Source organism: Protopterus annectens, chromosome 3.part0 (assembly GCF_019279795.1).
Source record: "Protopterus annectens isolate FY-2018-M chromosome 3.part0, PAN1.0, whole genome shotgun sequence".
Lineage (NCBI taxonomy): Eukaryota > Metazoa > Chordata > Ceratodontiformes > Protopteridae > Protopterus > Protopterus annectens.
Window position 1 is genome coordinate 1,712,833,695 of NC_056731.1, and position 19,384 is coordinate 1,712,853,078.

The 19,384-nt window shown below is 41.6% G+C and overlaps 1 protein-coding gene across 1 annotated transcript in view; it reads left to right on the top strand.

Annotated features, from left to right (window-relative positions):
- The window catches only part of ALDH5A1 (aldehyde dehydrogenase 5 family member A1), a 536,325-nt gene that overhangs the window by 203,641 nt on the left and 313,300 nt on the right, over positions 1–19,384 (top strand). The window contains exon 4 of the mRNA XM_044065747.1: positions 4,114–4,230. Coding sequence (XP_043921682.1) covers positions 4,114–4,230 — 117 coding nt within the window. The remainder of the gene's footprint in view (positions 1–4,113; positions 4,231–19,384) is intronic.

The window sequence follows — 19,384 nt, forward strand, 5'->3', positions numbered from 1 at the left end:
GGATAAAGCAAAATCCATGCAGACAGTCAAGAATTTCTACAGGTACAGCCACCCAGGTTTAGCAGGAACTGGCCTTCTAAAAATTGGTCTTTCCAGTCTCAGACAGACCACAAAGAGGCAGATACAGGCGTCCCAGAGGCAGAGCTCAGCCCCAAGGCTCATACAAGCCTAAACAGTGGGGTGCTCCTGCCTCCAAAAGCAGAGAAGACAAATCACAACCTTACAGGAAACAGTCCCAATGGCTTTCCTCTACCAGTTCCAAGCAGTTTTCTTTTGACAGCCCCCTTAGGGGGAAAACTAGCACTTTTTTCATCAAACTGGCAAATGATTACCCAAGACAAATGGGTTCTGAACATAGTGTCCCAAGGCTACAGGTTCCATTTTCACACTCTACCAAGGTCAAAGGGCATGCCAGACCTGCCACACAATCAATGGGCAGAGGCACAAAAACAAATTACAGCCCTCATGGACGAGGGCCATTCAGTAAGTACCACAACAAGAGCAGGGGCAAGAATTTTACTCCAGACTTTTCCTAGTACCCAGGAAGGACAAAACCCGGAGACCAATTATGGACCTGTCTATACTAAATACTTTTCTGGAAGTTCCAAAATTCAAAATGTTGACTCTTCAGCAGCTACTGCCCATGCTGGGCAAGAGGGCTTGGCTCGTAACTTTGGACCTAAAAGAGGCATACCTGCATGTTCCAATCGGACAATCTTGCAGAAGATACCTCAGATTCATAGCTGGCTCAATGCATTACGAATTCTCTGCACTGCCCTTTGGCTTATCTGCTGCTCCCAGGGTCTTTACAAAATACCTGGCACTAGTAATCGCGTTTTGCAGACAAAAAGGTATTCAAATATATCCCTACTTGGATGACTGCCTAATTCAAGCAGAGAAGAAAGACACTCTTCTACAGCATCTGGCGTTTGTAAAAAGATTACTAACTGGCCTAGGGTACACAGTAAACGTAAAGAAATCAAAACTAGTGCCCTCTCAAGAGATAATATTCCTGGGTGCAAGCTTAAATACAACTGCCCAGGTGGCTTATCTCACTCCAGACAAGCAAAAACAACTGACTACTTACTTCAAGAATTTAGCAACAAAAACCCACTTATCTGCAAGAAAAATACTGTAGGTCTTGGGTTTCATGGCATCCTGCATTCTACTAATTCCATATGCCAGACTGCATATGAGGAAACTACAGTGGTATCTTAAAAGTGTTTGGACTCAGCATTGCCACAGCCTGGAGACAGTAATTGCACTCATTCCCTGCCTACAACAGGAGTTGCGATGGTGGGCAGAAGCATGTCACCAGAACAAGGGTCTGTCATTCATTTTACCCACAGCCAGACGGACACTGACAACGGATGCGTCAGATTATGCCTGGGGGCCCATATGGCAGGAAAATGTATTCAGGGCACATGGCCTGCAAACCAGATGCATCTTCACATCAATCAAAAAGAGATGCTAGCTGTTCAAAATGCCCTGACAGCTTTCAAGGACCTGCTTCATCCAGGACAATTACTGATAAAGACAGACAACACTATGGTCATATGGTACATAAACAAGTAGGGAGTTACTCATTCCTACCCCTTCTGCAGACAAGCAATGACCTTATGGGACACAGCATTGGCCTTTCAAGTTCACCTACAAGCACAGTTCCTGCCAGGAAAAACAAATACTCTGGCAGATGAACTAAGTAGAAACCTCATGGATCCCCACGAATGGAAACTGGATCCACAAGTCTTCAGGATAAGGAAATGGGGATGCCCAGACATAAATCTATTTCCTCCCCTCACAACTGTCAGTTGCAGAGATTTTGCACAAGGATTTTCCACAAGCAAGCATGGAAAGTGGACACCCAATCATTCAGCTGGAAAAATCTAACAGTATATGCTTTTCCCCATCTGCCTCTCCTTCCCAGAGTACTCCTAAAGGTCAGACAAGAGAAGCCAAAAATGATTGATTGCACCAGACTGGCCACGCCAGCACTGGTACCCAATCCTAAAGAGCTTGTCTCAAGGTCCATTATGGATATTGCCTCAAACTTCTCACTTGCTGACCCAACAAAACAATCAGATCCTGCACAGCCAACTCAGGACCTTAAATCTGGCAGCATGGCGTATAATGTAGCCATTCAGAAAACTCCTCTTTCAAAAGCTTTTATGGATGTTATCTTGGAGGCCAGGAGGCCCAGTACCAGAAAATCTTATGCAGAAAAATGGAAGAGATTATGTGCTTGGTACCAGGAACAAGACATTGACACGTCTGTACCAAATATTCCTCAGATTTTAAAATACCTAACTGAGATGCTGAGCAAAGGCCTTTCTCTCTCATCAATTAAGATTCATGCCTCTGTCATTTCTGCACATTACAATATGGAACCACCTATCTTTTCTCATCCTTTAATAAGGCAGTACCTCAGAGGGGCCAAAAACATTAGGCCTCCAAGGAGAGCACCAATTCCGGCCTGGGACCTCAATTATGTTTTGGAAAAACTCACACTGCCTCCTTTTGAGCCAGCATCAACAGCGGATATTAAATTCTTATCCTGGAAAACAGCTCTGCTCCTAGCCATAACCTCTGCAAGGCGAGTCTTGGAGTTACAAGCACTCATGGCTGTGGAACCTTTCATCATTTTTCATCCAGACAGGGTTTCTCTGAGGACAAACCGTACATTTATGCCTAAGGTGGTTTCCAGTGGGGCCCTCAAATAAACCATTCACTTGCCTACCTTTTACCCAAATCCACAGAACAAGGGTGAGAAAATTCTGCATTCTTTGGGCATACACAGGCAGTTACACTTCTACTTGGACAGAACTAAAGCTTTCCGAAAGACTGAGCAACTTTTAGTGTCATATGCTGCAGGATCACAAGGAAAGGCTATCTCAAAACAGACTTTCTAAATGGATAGGCTGTTGCATCCATTTCTGCTATTCTCAACATGGCAAATCAGTGCCTAAGGGCATTAGGCCTCATTCCACCAGAGCAGCAGCCACTTCAGCAGCCTTCCTCAGAGGAGTACCAACCAAAGAAATCTTAGAGGCTGCAACTTGGAGTTCAGTGCACACCTTTACAAAGCATGACCACTTGCCTCTCTACTCAAGTCCAGAGCAGGCTTCGCCACTGCAGTTCTGCAGGGCCTCATAGCCTCTCCTAATCCTATTTAGCCCAGCCACCCATCCTTAGCTTTGGGATTCAACCCAAGAGTAATGACTGCAACAGTGAAACACGAACATAGTACAGTTGTGTACCTACCATAAATGTAGATGTTCGAGTGTTTTCACTGTTGCAGTCCAGGATACCCACCCACCATCCCCCTTCTTTTTGCTGGGACTTATCTGCACTTCTCTATCCTATACAACCTTTTTCGTGTATTTGCTTGTAGATGAAGGAAATGTTATTTTTGTGCATGCATTTCTTATTGCTATATTTTTCAGCCTACCTATTTGGGGCACCTGACATCTGGGGCAATAAAAACTGAAGAAAATGGCGTAAACTGAATCTTTTATACCCCTGGCGCACTGACGTCAGGGAAGAGGCGGCAGCAACCGACGCCGGACCTAGACTTTGGAATTCTGGCTGACTGCGGGTAGTCTGCCAGCAGGATAACCCAAGAGTAATGACTGCAACAGTAAATACACTTGAACATCTACATTTATGGTAGGTACACAACTGTACTTTTTGTAGCTTTGTAGTCAACCCTTTGTACCAGCAGTATTTTTGTTGAAATGGATGACTTTATTAAGTAGGTTCAGCACCTCAAACTTTATTTGTGTATACCAGTTTATTTTTTTTTTTAATGAGATTTGTGTTTGTCTGGATATCATGATATTGTAAAGGTTTACCGAGTGCTAAAATATGATAGTTTTCTAACAAAGGAACCCTTTAATCATTTATAATTTTCATTATCAGATGTATGCACTTGTTTCTTTTCTTAAGTACAATCATTGATGTCCCTGTGTCACATCTTAACTGTCTCAAGTAACAGCACTTTAGCAAAAAATTAAATGTCCTCAAAAAAGAAGCTAAAATATAAAATTGTAGAGACATTTGTCTAGGCTGTCAACTGTCATTTTGTCATGTTTTTCTATTTTTCTCTGTTGAAAGTGGAATTTTCCCAGTGCAATGATCACAAGGAAGGTTGGGGCAGCCCTGGCAGCTGGCTGTACTGTCGTAGTAAAACCAGCTGAAGACACTCCTTTGTCAGCCCTTGCACTAGCAGAGGTAAGTCCAGACATCCAATTTACGATTATAAATCTTAAAAATGTACTTTTCTGTAGTGTTTTGCAGGAAGCGATAAACACTTATAAATGCACAACTTTTAAATGGAGGTTTCCACACTGGCCTCCACTTCTGAAAATATTATTTTTGACCATGATTGATTAAGTTCTGTTCTCCTGACCATCACAAGTGTATGCATTGATAAAATAGTTCTTCTAGAACACTACTATACCATTTATAGAATAGTGCATTGACCATTCCAAGTATCTACCTAAGAAGAACTGTAATAAATGGCAAATCCTGTCAGTCATAAAATGTGGGAGGCATACTGAAGCATTGCAGTGAAGTCTGTCATAGGTTCATACTAGGCTATCTGCCCTAGGGCATTTATAAGCCTAGCCAGAATGTGTTTGGCTTTCGCCACCCATTTTAAATTTATTTTGCTATGCCCTTTTTCGAGGTTAGTATACTGTGCCTCTGTCTAACAGTGACACAGAAGTGATACCCGGGGTAAACCTACGATCTCCCATCCACTCATCAAGATTCCTCTTGAAGAGAGTCAATGAGGGACTCTGCCTAACCTGGACTGGGATTTTATTCCAGAGTGAAGGGAGCCTCTGGGTTATGAATCTGTCCCTCCAGCATGTCCTATTTATTTCAGTGCTGAGGTTCAAGTCTCTCGAAGCGTGGCTTCGATGGGATTTGGATTTTCTGAGGTGCAGCATGTCCATTAATTCCGGGTTGGACATGGCTTTATACATCAGGCACAGATCGCCTCTGAACAGGCAGTATGCCACTAAGTAGAGCTGGAGTTTCTTTAACCGGGCAGCATATGGCATCTGTTTGAGGCTTTTGATCCTCTTGGTGAGGTACTTTTGGGGTCTTTCCAGTTGCTGCAGGTGTCTGGTAAGGTACATCCCAAAAGGGGCATTGTACTCAATTATGGGCCTGATGAGGGATGAGTAAAGAGGCACGATGACCTCCCCTGATCTAGATGTGAATCTGTGAATCCCTTCATGATTAGGTGGGCTATATAAAATGTTTTTCTAACCACTTTGGCCACGTAGTTGTCAAATGAGAGATTGCTATCAACTTGGGTCCCCAGGTCCCTGATTCCTTCTTCTGTACTTAATGGATTGCCACCTATGTGGTAATTTGTGGGCACTTTGTTTTTGCCAAAGGGGATGACTATACACTTTTTGGCATTTAGCTTGAGGCCATGGCTCTGGCACCAGTTGTCTGTTTCTATGAGGCCCTTTTGGAGGATGCTTGTGTCGGCTGGAGAGTCGATTATGGCCCCCAGTTTGCAGTCATTTGCGAACTTGGTCAGCCACAGTCCTTCCGTGTTGGCCTGTACCTTCGAGAAATATATACCGAACAAGAGAGGTCCCCAGGACTGACCCTTGTGGGACACCACTTGTAACTGGTTTGGAGTCTGACATGTCAAAGAAGTAGGGAATGGGCTTTTACTACAGTTTGTTTCTAGTCTACAGGAAGTTGGAAGTTCCAGTCCAGTGATGGGTTTATGCAATTTTTACCGTCAGATTTATATGAAGTGTTGCCAGTTGTAGGCAAGATGGATGCTTGTTACCAAACCAGTGTCTAGAAACTGCACAGGAGGTTCATGCTTTTTCCTCAGAGTAAACACTGTCAGTACAGATTACATCTGTCTGGCCCTTCCACTGCTCCCAAAGTAGTTACCATGATGCATCCTTCTGAAATTTTCCTCCCTATGCAAGGGTTTGTTGATGGTTTCCACTGAAGAATTCCTGGTAATGGCACTAGTTTGTCTTGGCTTCATTCACTTAGGGTTACTGTCAGCTCTGAAAGTCACGTCTCCTTACGATGTGTTCCTCTTTTAAAAGAGGCAGTTTTAGACTTTATCCAGATCTTTGCCTTCCTATCTTTCAAATAGGAGTCTTGAAAGCAAGTCAGACTAGGGCCAAATGCACTCTTTCCCCTTTGCCAGAGGCCACAGTTCCCAGTTTATCCATTCATGGTGAGCGGTGGTAAAAATTTGCTGCATGGGAATGAGGGATAGCAAGCAGATTCACAATCTTATGGGGTCAACAGTATAGGAATGTTAAACATGTTATTGCTGTTAAAGTTTATGTACAGTTAGTTTTCATTCATCAAATATTTATTTATTGGCATTTAGTTATTGGAAAAGTCTGACTTGGTGTAACGTACCTTTTTTCACCAAGGAGGAAAGCCCCAAAAATTCTAGTTAAAACATAAGATTACAAATTAGTTAAAAACAAATGGGAAGTCCGTTGCAGTATAAGAACAGAAGCTCCAAAAACAGTTAGGAATATTATTACATAATATTATTGTATCCATTCACTACACATACTACACTCCTATTCTTGTTTTTGTTTTTCTCATACACCCGTAGTGATATTCAGGAAATCACAGGACATTTGTCCCTCTGCAATGAATTATCTTTCATTTATTTGCTACTAATGCACATTTCTGCTGTATTCATTTTCTCAGTGCACTGGTTGCCTGCTTGAGTTAGCCATGTTCCAGTTAAATTTAAAGCACTTTAATACAGGGTCCAGGCATGTAGCCATGACACCCTACCAGTAACACCTGCTTGAAAAGACTTCCAGAAATTAACTTCACACAAAATAGAGTTCATTTAATAAATGTTATGATCTAGTTACTGCCTTTTCAATATGGTGAATTGAATTGTTTATATTGGAGAACTTGTTTATGAGCAATTATACAAGAAAAGGGATTGCCAACAAGATTTTCACTTGCTTTTGTTTAGCTCAGATTCATTACTGGTGTACAAAGAATATTTTTGTTTTTTTTTTCCTGACATGCCTTTCCTTCGTACTGTATCTTAACTTTAGAAACAGAACATCAAACCCTGGTAGCCATCAATCAGATTGCTTTTTCCATTCTTAATAGCTCTGACACCAGCAAATCAGGGCCTAAAAAGAAAATAATTTAAAAGAAGCAACATTTATTGATAGAGTTTTCCCCAAAGTATACAATAAAAAGACTGGTATGTTTTCTTATGATAATTCAGCAAAAATAAATAAGATAAATAATAAAAGTTTTGAAACCTGTATACCACAGAAATTGTCTTATCCTTATTAATGTATCCAAGTTATTTTTTAATAATTTTTATCCTAAATGACCAAATGTTAGGAAGCAAGATGCCAGAAATGTTCTCCAGTATTGCATCTTGGCATTGTCTGTGCTATTAACTGATACTAGTGTCATAGTTCTTACATAAGTGTTACTCTTGCATGTGATCCTGTGCCAGTGATTTCTGTGCTTTGTTCATTATAGCTTTACCTTTCCAGCATTTTTATTTAGCAGTAATATTATTAAATCAGTTTGGGAAAAGTGTTTTCCTTTGTTTTCTTCACTGCAGTGTTCATCTTCCATCTTTGTTCACTGCAGCTGCAGAAGACAGAATGAAGGTGACAATTTGTAAGCAGGTAATGTTACATTGGGCTCAGCAGTGATGCTTAAGACGGCATTTTTTAACCGAATTAACAAGTCTGTAATAGAGTAGCAAGTACCTGTTGTAATGTGTGGGCCTGTGAGGCTCTTCTAAACAGGTACATTTAAATTTAGATGTTCTTCGTCTCACATTGCTGCAGTCATAACCTGTGGGTAGTCCGCTGTCCTCGGTCGGCCCGAATACCAAAGAGTTAGGCTGGCGTCGCTCATGGTCGCCCGGAGCTGACGTCAGTACGTAGTAGTACTTAATCGCATGACCGACGCCATATCCTCAGTCTTTCTTGCCGCGTGGTCCGAAGCAGAAGCAGCGTTTGCAAGTGCCGTTCGGCGTTCTGAAATTTTCAATTATCGAGTTTCAGACCGAAGACCAAGTTGGGCTAAGTACCCCGTTGGGGAAAATTTTTGTCTTTTCTTGCCTCAGTTGATCCGGATGTCAGAAAAAGTTAATAATTGTATTTCTTGTGGGAAACAGATACCTCATAGGGACTATCATTCTCTCTGTATTCCTTGCTTGGGGCCTGAACACGACGTAGTCGGGTGTCGCTTTTGCGCTAGATTTAATAAGCGCACCATTAAACGAAGATTAGACTGTGCCAGGCCTCCGACGCCCGCTACCGCTAAAAAGCGAAAAGATAAATCTTTAAGGTCTAAACCGGATGAGTCGTCCATTGCGGACGCCGGTTCTATGGAACCTACGGTTGAATCTGTGGATCCAGCCGAGGTCTCGGCTGAATCCCAGGGGGAACCTTTACTTTTGCAGGAGTTGGCCTCTCAGGAGTTAGGCCAGGCCGAGGGTGCTTCTCAGGTATCTGTAGTTCCATCCTTACAAAAGGTTATTAGGCCTTCTACCTCAGTGGCTAAAGGCCATGCTAAGGCTAAACCTGGTCTTACTGGTACTGGCCATAGCCCTAGTTCTTCAGCTTCTGTTCCTAAATAACATATGTTGAAAATGGCAGAGGATTTGATTACTTTGATCAGGGGTTCTATGCCCCCCCCCCAGTGAAGAGGCCTAGGGTGGAGACAGATTTAGAGGGAATGGAGCATTCTTCAGACTACTCTGAGTCCTCAGCTGAAGATATTCAGGATTTCCCTCCCTATTCAGATTCGGATGCAGAGGATTCCTGTCCTCCTGCTTCTCCTCCAGAGGATTTTTCCTTTTCTGAAACTTTACATTCCATGAGGGAACATTTCAAGTGGGAAGGTCAGGATTTTTCAGATTCTCGAAAAAGGCTTAGGGAATTTTTGTTTTTGCCACAACATAGGCCTTTGGCTATTCCCCCTGTCTTAGATGTTGTTCAGGATGTTTTTTCTGAAGCTTCACTTAATCCTGATTCTTTACCCCCTGCCCCTGTCAAGCCAGACAGGTATTACAGAGTTCCAGAGGCACATAAATATTTGTACAAGAGTCCTAGAGCTGACCCGGAAACTATTATTCAAGGGCCTAAGGGTGTCAGGGCTTCTGTGGTTAAGAATCCAGTTCCTTTGGATAAAGATTCTAGAGCGTTGGATAGGTGGGGGAAAAAAGTGTACACCTCTTCTACGTTAGCTATGAGGGCTTTAAATTGCCAGTTTCATATGCTGAAGTATCAGAACTTTTTGTTAGGCCAATTGAAATTTAAGGTGGATGCTTTATCTGAGGGTATAGAGTGTAAGGAATTGCAGGAGTTGGTTCATGCTTCAGATCAAGTTGGTAAACATTCCTTGCAGTGTGGCTTCGATTCTCTTCCGGCTTCATCCAGGGTGGCTGCTACTGGTTCAGTTATTCGTAGACATGCCTGGCTTAAGGATCAAAATTTGTCAGAACATGTTAAAGCTCGGATTTTGGATGCTCCTCTTCAATCTGAAGTTCTTTTTGGTTCTCCTGTGGAGTCAGTTTTGAAAAAGATGGAAGATAAAGCTAAGTCTATGCAGACGGTTAAGGATTTTTTGCAAGTGCAGCCCCCTAAGTTTAGCAGGAATTGGCCTGCTAGAGGATGGTCCTACCCTTCTTCGGATTTTCAGTCTAAGGGCAGGTCTAGACGTGGTAGAGGCAGGGCTCAAGCTCAGTGTTCTTTAGACCTAGGACTTGGAGTTCTCCTGCACAGTCTTCTGGTGAGGGCAGGGGTCAGCCTTTTCGTAAACAGACCCAATGACCTGTATCTTCAGCTGCCAGATCCTTCTTTTCTGGCAGCTCCTCTAGGAGGAAAGTTGGCACTTTTCAAACAAAACTGGCATTTGGTCACCCAGGACAAATGGGTGTTGGAAATAATAGATCAAGGTTACAAGTTTTATTTTCACACTTTTCCTCCTTTCAAAGGCATGCCGGATGTGCCTCCTCAGCAAAGGCTGGAGGCTCAGGAACAAATTTCTTTGCTTTTACGAATGGGAGCAATCCAGGTGGTACCTCCGTCAGAAGTAGGCCTAGGGTTTTATTCCCGTCTATTCCTAGTGCCAAAGAAAGGAAACACTTGGAGGCCAATTCTGGATTTGTCCATTCTCAATACCTACCTAGACATTCCAAAGTTCAAGATGTTAACATTACAACAACTTCTGCCTATGCTAGGCAAAGATCACTGGATGGTAACCCTGGATCTCAAAGAAGCCTATTTTCACATTCCTATCAGGCCCAGCTGCAGGAGATTCCTGCGATTTCGGGCTGGTACTTCTCATTATCAGTTCTCTGCATTGCCCTTTGGTTTATCTACTGCACCCAGAGTGTTCACAAAAGTTCTGGCTCCTGTAATAGCTTTCTTCAGACAGAGGGGAATACAAATTTATCCTTATCTGGACGATTGCCTGATTCTTGCTCAAGACAAAGACAAGTTACTTCAACATCTACAGTATGTAATGGCAGTTTTAAGGTGCCTAGGGTATTCTGTGAACGAAATAAAGTCCAGTCTAGTACCCTCTCAGGACATGTGCTTTCTGGGTGTGAGACTGAATACAGCTTCTCAGATGGCTTTTCTGACCCCGGACAAACAAAGAACTCTTCACCTATACTTCCAGCAATTATCAGTACTGTCCAGGCTGACTGCAAGGACAGTCCTTCAAGCCTTGGGGTTCATGGCATCTTGCATTCTAGTACTTCCCAATGCCAAACTGCATATGAGGAAGCTACAGTGGTATCTCAAAAGTGTATGGACTCAACACTGCCACGATTTGGACACTGTCATTCGGATAATACCTTGCATCCAGAAGGAATTCTTGTGGTGGGCGCAGGAATGTCACCTAAACAAGGGACTCTCTGTGACCCGACCAGAGGCGAGTCAGATCATAACGACGGATGCCTCGGACTTGGCTTGGGGAGCACACTTCAATGGGAAATGGGTTCAAGACACGTGGCCTCCCAGACTACAACATTTGCATATCAACATGAAGGAGATGTTAGCAGTCCAATTTGCCCTGATGGCCTTCAAGGGCCTACTTCAACCAGGACAGGTGTTGATTCAAACAGACAACACAACAGTCATGTGGTACATCAATAAGCAGGGGGGAACCCATTCTTACCCTCTTTGCAGACAAGCAATGATATTGTGGGAGACTGCTCTGAGTTTTCACATCACTCTTCAAGCACGGTTTCTGCCAGGAGCACAGAACTCCCTAGCAGATGTATTGAGCAGACAAATTGTGGACCCCCACGAGTGGAAATTGGATCCTCAGGTATTTCAACAGTTGACAGTGGCTTGGGGAACTCCAGACATAGATCTGTTCGCTTCTCCACTAAATTTCCAACTACCAAAATTTTGCACAAAGATGTTTCACCCAAAAGCTTGGAAAGTGGATGCTCTATCTTTCAGTTGGAACAACCTTCACATCTATGCTTTCCCTCCTCTGCCTCTCCTTCCCAAGGTACTCTTGAAAGTCAGGCGGGACAAGCCTTGCATGATTCTAATAGCACCAGATTGGCCACGTCAGCACTGGTATCCTCTGCTGAGGAGTTTAATTCAGGAGCCTCCTTGGCCTTTGCCACAGCTTCCTCACTTGTTGTCCCAGTCAAGCAATCATTTGCTCAATGTCAGGGTGCAGTCCCTGCATCTAACAGCCTGGCGTATTCTGTTTTAGAGCCTTTGGGGTCTCAGCTTCCTCAACAGGTTTTAGATGTCATTTTGGAAGCCAGGCGGCCCAGCACTAGGAAAGTTTATGCTGATAAATGGAGGAGATTTTTTCTTTGGAGCACAGCAAAGGGCTTTGATGTCTCGGGGCCTAATTTGAGTTTTACACTACAGTACCTTACTGAATTACTAGACAAAGGTTTGTCTTTTTCCTCTGTGAAGGTTCATGCTGCAGCCATTTCTGCTCACTATGATTGTGACCCTCCTTTATTTTCTCACCCTTTGTTTAAGCAATTTCTTAGAGGGCAAAATATAAGACCCCCACGTAGAGCTCCTACTCCTTCCTGGGATCTCAATTTTGTGTTGGAGAAGCTTACTTTGCCTCCTTTTGAACCTGCAGCTACGTCTGAATTGAAGTTTTTGTCTTGGAAGACTGCTTTTTTGTTGGCCATTACTTCTGCTAGGAGGGTATCTGAATTGCAGGCACTCATGGCAGTTGAACCCTTTCTGATTTTCCATAAGGATAGAGTTTCTTTACGTACTAACCCTACTTTTATGCCAAAAGTGATTTCTAATGTGGCCTTGAACCAGTCTATTCATTTGCCTACTTTTTATGCTGATCCCCAAAATAAGGGGGAAAAAGTCTTGCATTCTTTGGATATCCACAGGCAGCTACGTTATTATTTGAGCAGAACTAAAGAGTTCAGACAGACTCAACAGTTATTTGTTTCCTTTGCTTTGGGTTCACAAGGGAAAGCTGTGTCAAAGCAGACTATTTCTAAGTGGATTGGTCAATGTATTGCTTTTTGTTATTCTCATCATGGGAAGAATGTTCCCGCTGGGATCAGACCTCATTCCACTAGGGCTACTGCCACATCTACTGCCTTTTTGAGGGGGGTAGCTACTAAGGATATTTTAGAGGCAGCTACTTGGAGTTCAGTTCACACTTTTACTAAGCATTACCATCTCCCTCTTTATTCCAAGTCTAGGGCTGGGTTTGCCACTGCAGTTTTACAGGGCATGTTAGCAGCTCCTAATGCTTTTTAGTTTGCCAGCCTCCCTTTTCCTTTGCTTTGGGATTCTACCCACAGGTTATGACTGCAGCAATGTGAGACGAAGAACATAGTACAGTTTTGTACCTACCATAAATGTAGATGTTCGAGGATCCACATTCCTGCAGTCCTATTTTCCCTCCCTCCTTCCCCTCTATAGTTTGGGGTTGCTGTTGTTCCTTTGGGATTATTGTTATATTCTCCCTTGTGGTTGTTGGGTATTTACTATTTTGGCTCTGGCCTTTCCTTTTTAAGGCCTTCTGACATCTGGGGCAAGAAAGACTGAGGATATGGCGTTGGTCATGCGATTAAGTACTACTACGTACTGACGTCAGCTCCGGGCGACCATGACCGACGCCAGCCTAACTCTTTGGTATTCGGGCCGACCGAGGACAGCGGACTACCCACAGGTTATGACTGCAGCAATGTGGATCCTCGAACATCTACATTTATGGTAGGTACAAAACTGTACTTTTTCACTAATCTGGAGCTTGGTGACTTCCACGGTGGTGCAGTGGTAGCGTTGTTGCCTGACAGCAAGAGGTTCTCCCATTCGATTCTCGGCTTGGGCTGGGAGTGCCTTCTGTGTGGAGTCTGCATGTCCTCCCCACAGTCGAGTGGGCGTTGGAAAGACATGTGTTGAATGGGCGTGCCTTCGTTGAAAGTTGGGTGTCGGGCTGGCAACTCGACACCAAAAAAAAAAACAGCTGCCAATAATTAGCGGACCGGAGTTCTGCTGTGGCAACCCCTAACCAGGAAAAGCCGAAAGACAATCAACAACAACTAATCTGGAGCTTGGTATTTTTCCTTTATTAAATGCTGAATTAGAAAAATATTTTTGCGATCAAAACAGTCCCAAACCCTGTACATACACAGACACAGAAGACAGACCGACACCCACACACATACGTCACTGCCTTAAGTACTTCAACAATCTGTTAACATTTCTGCTTCCAAGCAGAATGAACATCATTTGCCATTTCAACACAAATACAGCCTGCTCTGTGATGTTTTCTTGCCAAACCAATTCTAACTGCATCCCCTGCCTCTTTCTAGTGGTGGGAGAATTCACCTAACTTGTGAGTGATGACTTCATTGGCATAAGACACATCACTGTTGTCCACCTAGGTAGAGTGTGGTGTGTTTTTGCAGTCTTCATGAGCTAAGCTAATTTTAGCTGACAAACTGATATCAGCCAGTCATCTGCTTTGTGATATTTGCTGTTATAGCTTTGTCACTATTACAAATTCCATTAGTAACTTTGAAACCACAGACTGTAGAGACATTGCACAGCCCTCAATACTAAAGTATTTTGTTGAGATGTTAAGTATTTTGTTGAGATGTTAAGTTACCATATTTGAAATCTGGCATCAAAGGAAGTTTTTTTGCTAGATCATATACTGTCAAACAAGATGAAAGAACAATGGATGGGTCAAAGCCCTTGATGTTACAGTTGTTCTACAGCTTCTATAAATAAAGATTTTTACAAGCATGCCCATTAATTCTGTTTTGGATGACTTTTCTTCCCCAGTATTATCAAACTGCTGTGCTTAACCATGATCATCTTTGTTGTTATCCGTTTTAAATTCTCTAGCCACTGTTTGAGATAAACTGTACATGTTCATTACAGCAGATAAGCAATATTGTGTTCCTCTGATTTTCTTTCTTTGCTCTCAGCCTGGATTGTGTTAGGAATAGTTAAGGTAGCTCATAACAGATTAGAGTCTGTGCTCCCAGGTTACTAATTAAGAATCTTATACCAGTGGAGTAAAGACTTGAGCTGTAGTGTTCCCACCATTCTTAGTGGGGCTGTTTTCCCAAATACCCTCTACCCTGTTCCTTCTTAAGGTGAAGCTGGTGATTTCTGAAGCAAGCCTTGTTATACCAGTGATGTGTGTGTGTGCTGTCAAATGCATCCACACTGTTTAGCAGGTCAGGTACACCTCTTGCATCCTGAGTGCAAGCCAGTACCTGTTTGTCCAGAAAGTGTTACCTTTGCACTGAGGCTGGTCTGTCCTCCTCTACCCAGAATGTGTCCACTGACAGCAGCTGCTCAGTGGCATCCCCATCCTGCCAGGTTCTCAGTGGTCCAATCTCATTCGAACTTTGCCCACTGGGGCTGTAGCCAGGGCACCCTCCTTTCTGACAGAGTTGCATGTGCTTACTGTACTGTAGTACTGAAAGTGAATGCTGCAACTTTTTCTCTTTTTCACAGGAATGCTATAGAATAAAGAAATAATAATTGCCAGTGCCGACTGCTTTGTTCTGTTCTAAAGATTACACACAAAAAGGAAAATGCGACTCACCAAAACCTTTCTGCAGTCAAATAATTTGACCTTCAGAAACATTATTATTAACAATTTATTGCAAATTGACTGTACACAAAAAAATTCAAAACACTGAAACAAACTATAGTAGTTACAAAAGCTAGATTTAACTTTTGTGATTTTGTCACATTTTATATATCCCCTCCTTATAAGATAATCTTATGAGTAAAAGTACTAATGTGTTAAAACTTTGCTTAGATAACAGTTTCCTACACTGAACATAAAATCTGTTTTGGGGTTGAAACAGGAAACAAGAAACATTCTTGCCATCTAAAAATATCAACCGTGACATTTCTATTCTACTCTGAAGACCGACTTCATTCCTCTTTGTGACCAGAGTTGGAAAAACTAGCAGAGCTACAAGACTGCACTGCCAGGTGCAATGCATGCAATTAAGTCCTGCAGATACAAATATTTTTTACCAAAAAAAAAAAAAAACATAATCTATGACATTGCTGATTTGCAGTTTTATCCTAAAAGACAATTTTGCATTCACTGAGTAAAATAACTTTTATTGAAGTAGTAAATGTTGTTAGGCAAAACTGCGTGTGTTGTGTAGAATGTTTGAACCCTGTAATTTTAAAGATAACTGAATTATTAATCTGTTGCCTACCTTAGTTTAGTTTGCTCCTGGTAAATCCAGACCTCTTTCTCTACTTCAGGGAATAAGCAGTTCTGAAACTGTACATATTTGAGGGAGGAGTTCTCTGCAGTGGAGGGTTTGGATGAAGATGCAAGAGAAGACAGACTATTTTTTTAACTGCAGGAAAATGCTTTAAAAATGTTTTATTTTTATCTTGTTAAAATGAGTTTTAATTGTGGTTTTGCAATTTGCCAGTTTACAAAAATGCATCCATGCAGGGAAGTTTGATATCCTCAGTGCTTTTGATGCGGTGGGGACAGTGATGGGTGGTTTTCTCCATTTTAGAAAAAAAAATTTAGAAAGGATTTATTTTTCATTTGATATTGAAGACTGGTTGTGCACCCACTAGTGTCCAAGGATGTGAGGATTGAGACTGGAAATCCTACATCCCAGTATTCCTGCTGTATGTTGGTTTAGGAGATGTGAATACAGTGGGCTGATGAAGAAAAAAATCAAAAAAAGGAAAATACACTTGTGGTTTTGTTTTGCATAGGACATTCTTCTTTATTTACAACATGGGACTTGTGTTCTTGGATGCTTCCTGTGTCCAGAACAGGGAAAATTCCCACTGAGTAACTGGGCAGTCTGCCAGACAAACGTGCATATGTACACACATGTACTGGCCTAGTAGAAAGGACAGGTCATCATCTTCACTGATTTACAGAGGTGTGGTTTGGGAGGTTGATTCTATACAAATGCAGGAAAGGTAGTGTATAAATTAATTGTAGAATTTGCAGTTTAGTGGTTCAGGAAGTAAGTAGATTGTGAGAGCCATGCAGCCCTCCTCCCAGTGGCTTTACTTCTGTGTTGTATAAAATAAAGTAATGGGATGCCTGTTGAAAAACAGGTAAGGCAGCTTGTAACATGTGATGAGAGAGCTTCAGAAATATATTCTCATATTTGATACTCTCAGAATATTTACTAATTGCTTTGTGGGGTCTGTATGAATTTTTTATGGCATCAGTAAGAATGTAAACCAAACAAAAGACTGTCACAAAGGAGTAAACTGTAAACCAAAAAACGGATAGTGACACAAATGCAAAACTATATTTATTGAGCACTTTTCTTTTCTCAAAATAGTGAAACTTCTTCAGATACAGAGTTTAATGCTTCAGCTGTTTAAAATCTTACATCAGCTGTCATGTGTTTAGGGTGTACCAATCATAGGTTTTCATCAAACACACATTTTTTTAACTCTCACATTCCTGACCAGGTTTAAAAAATTCCTTCTGATAACAAATATTCCTTACCCTAAAATAACACAATATTTATCTAAAAGCAAGCACATCTATTAAAACAACTCTATTAATACATACAACCCCTCTTACTTGGTTAAATAAATTATGATTACTCGTAGGTTTATTCCAAAGACCGTATATTCTAGTTACACAGCCCTATCTGCTTAAACTTTTTAACTTCCAAATACATAAAATCGAACTTGTTTCATTTATACCCGGATATTGTCCGGCATTTAATCTCAATTGTCATATTAGCTCTACTCGCTCCAACATGAGTGAACTTGGACCTCCTCTTTCGTCTATAATTATTTGATCTATATGCTCAGGGTACTCATGGACATGTTTTGCTAATGTGTTTTCAAGTTTACTTTTTCTTATGCTGTAAAAGGTGCTCATATATTCTATCCTTCAATTTACGGTCCGTTTTACCCACATAAAATACTGGACACAGTTGACACTGAGCAACATAGACCACCATCTTACAGTTACATGTTAACCTTTTCTTAATACTGTATCTCTTTCCACTGATTGTGTATGTTTCTCCACTTCCTATGTGTCTACAATAGTTACACATGCTACATGTAGTCATCCTTGGGTATCTAACCGGTTGTCTTCCATTACTCTCTAATAAGTTTTTTAAGTTCCTATTTCTCTTAAATATGATTTGGGGGGAGTTGTTAAAGTCACCTGAAAATGGCACTACCCCTGAGAAGGTCCCAATTTTTGTGTATTATGTTCTTAAATTACGCTTTCAAACTAAATGTCATAATAAAATTAGATACAAGTTGGAACTTTATCACCTTCTCATTGGTTTTCTCACTTACTTCAACACTAAGGCCCATGTTCAATGTGGTGGTGGCTCCCTGATTGAGAATGGGTTTGTACATCCCATTTTCCCTTTTACTTTGCACTCCCTTAATAATTCATGATTAGACTACCTAGGTACCCACGCCTTAAGACCATGTTCCTTAGGTTATCGCATTCCTGTCCTAAATCTTCCTCCATAGTCACCATTCTAGCTGGTCTAACTAGTTGCCCATTCACCACAGATCATTTCTGGTGAAAGGGGTGGCAGCTAGAAAAGTGGCGGAATACGTTTGAGTAGGTTTCCTTTCTAAAGATTTTTGCTGTATAACTTTTTTTATCCTGTCCTTCCTAATTTCAGTGTCTAAATAAGTAATTGTATCCTCACTAAAGTTAGATGTAAACTGCAAAAAAACTAGTAGTTTGGTTGAATTACTCTAAGTTTTTTGCCATTCTATTGTCCCCGTGGTTGGGTAGCGTTCGAAAGACATGCATGCGTAAATGGGCGTGCCTTCGTTGAAGGTTGTGCATCGAGCTGGCACCTCGGCATTTCATAAAAAAAATCTACTGCCAATCATTAGCGGACCGGAGTTCCGCTGTGGCGACCCCTTACCGGGAAAAAGCCGAAAGACAAACAGCAACATTGTTGCTTTAATTATTATAAAGATGTCATCTAAAAATCTTGTATAAAAATATATCCTTTCCATAATAGTCTTGTTTTTTTGATAAACTCCTGTTCCCAGTAAGCCATCACTAGGTTTGAGAAACTTGTCCCACATGGGGATCCCATTGCTACACCCATTTTTTACAGGAAGTACTCCTTGTCGAAAATAATATAGTTGTTACTAAGAATGTCAAGGAGCTCTTTCACTAGTGAGATTTCATTTGGGGGTGCCCCTTTGTTCCTCAACATGTAGATTACCCATTCAGTCCACTCACTATGTGGAATCGATGTGTACAGGTCCTTGACATCTGTGGTCAAGAAGTTATATGTCTCTTTATATTCTAAATCATTTAAGCTATTCAAAAAAGACCATGAGTCTTTACATATTTGTTTCCCTTTTATGCATCTCTTCAGGATTGTATCCACCATTTTCACCCAGGAGTACGTAATTGAGTTTCTAGCATCCACCAATGGTCTCATTGGTGGGTCAGTGTCATCTTTGTGGATCTTGGGGATACTGAACAGCACTGGTGTCTTGGGTGCAGGCATATTCAGATAATTATACATATGAACATTTACTCTTGATTCAATAAACATCTCATTAATATAAGAGTTAATCTGTCTATATGCTGTATTTATTTTGTTTCAAGACACATGAAGGTAGGTTTCACTTTGAAGTATTTATTTCATCTTCCTATTGTACAACTCCATGTTCATAACAACAACCCCTCCCCCCTTATCTGGTTTCATTACTCTCAGTGGAAGACACTATATTTCATTCAGTAATATTTTTCTACCCTACTTGTTGTTGTGTCTTTCGGCTTTTCCCGGTTAAGGGTCGCCACAGCGGAACTCCGGTCTGCTAATGATTGGTAGTTGATTGTACATTTGTTTGCCATACAGTTCCCAATATCTAAT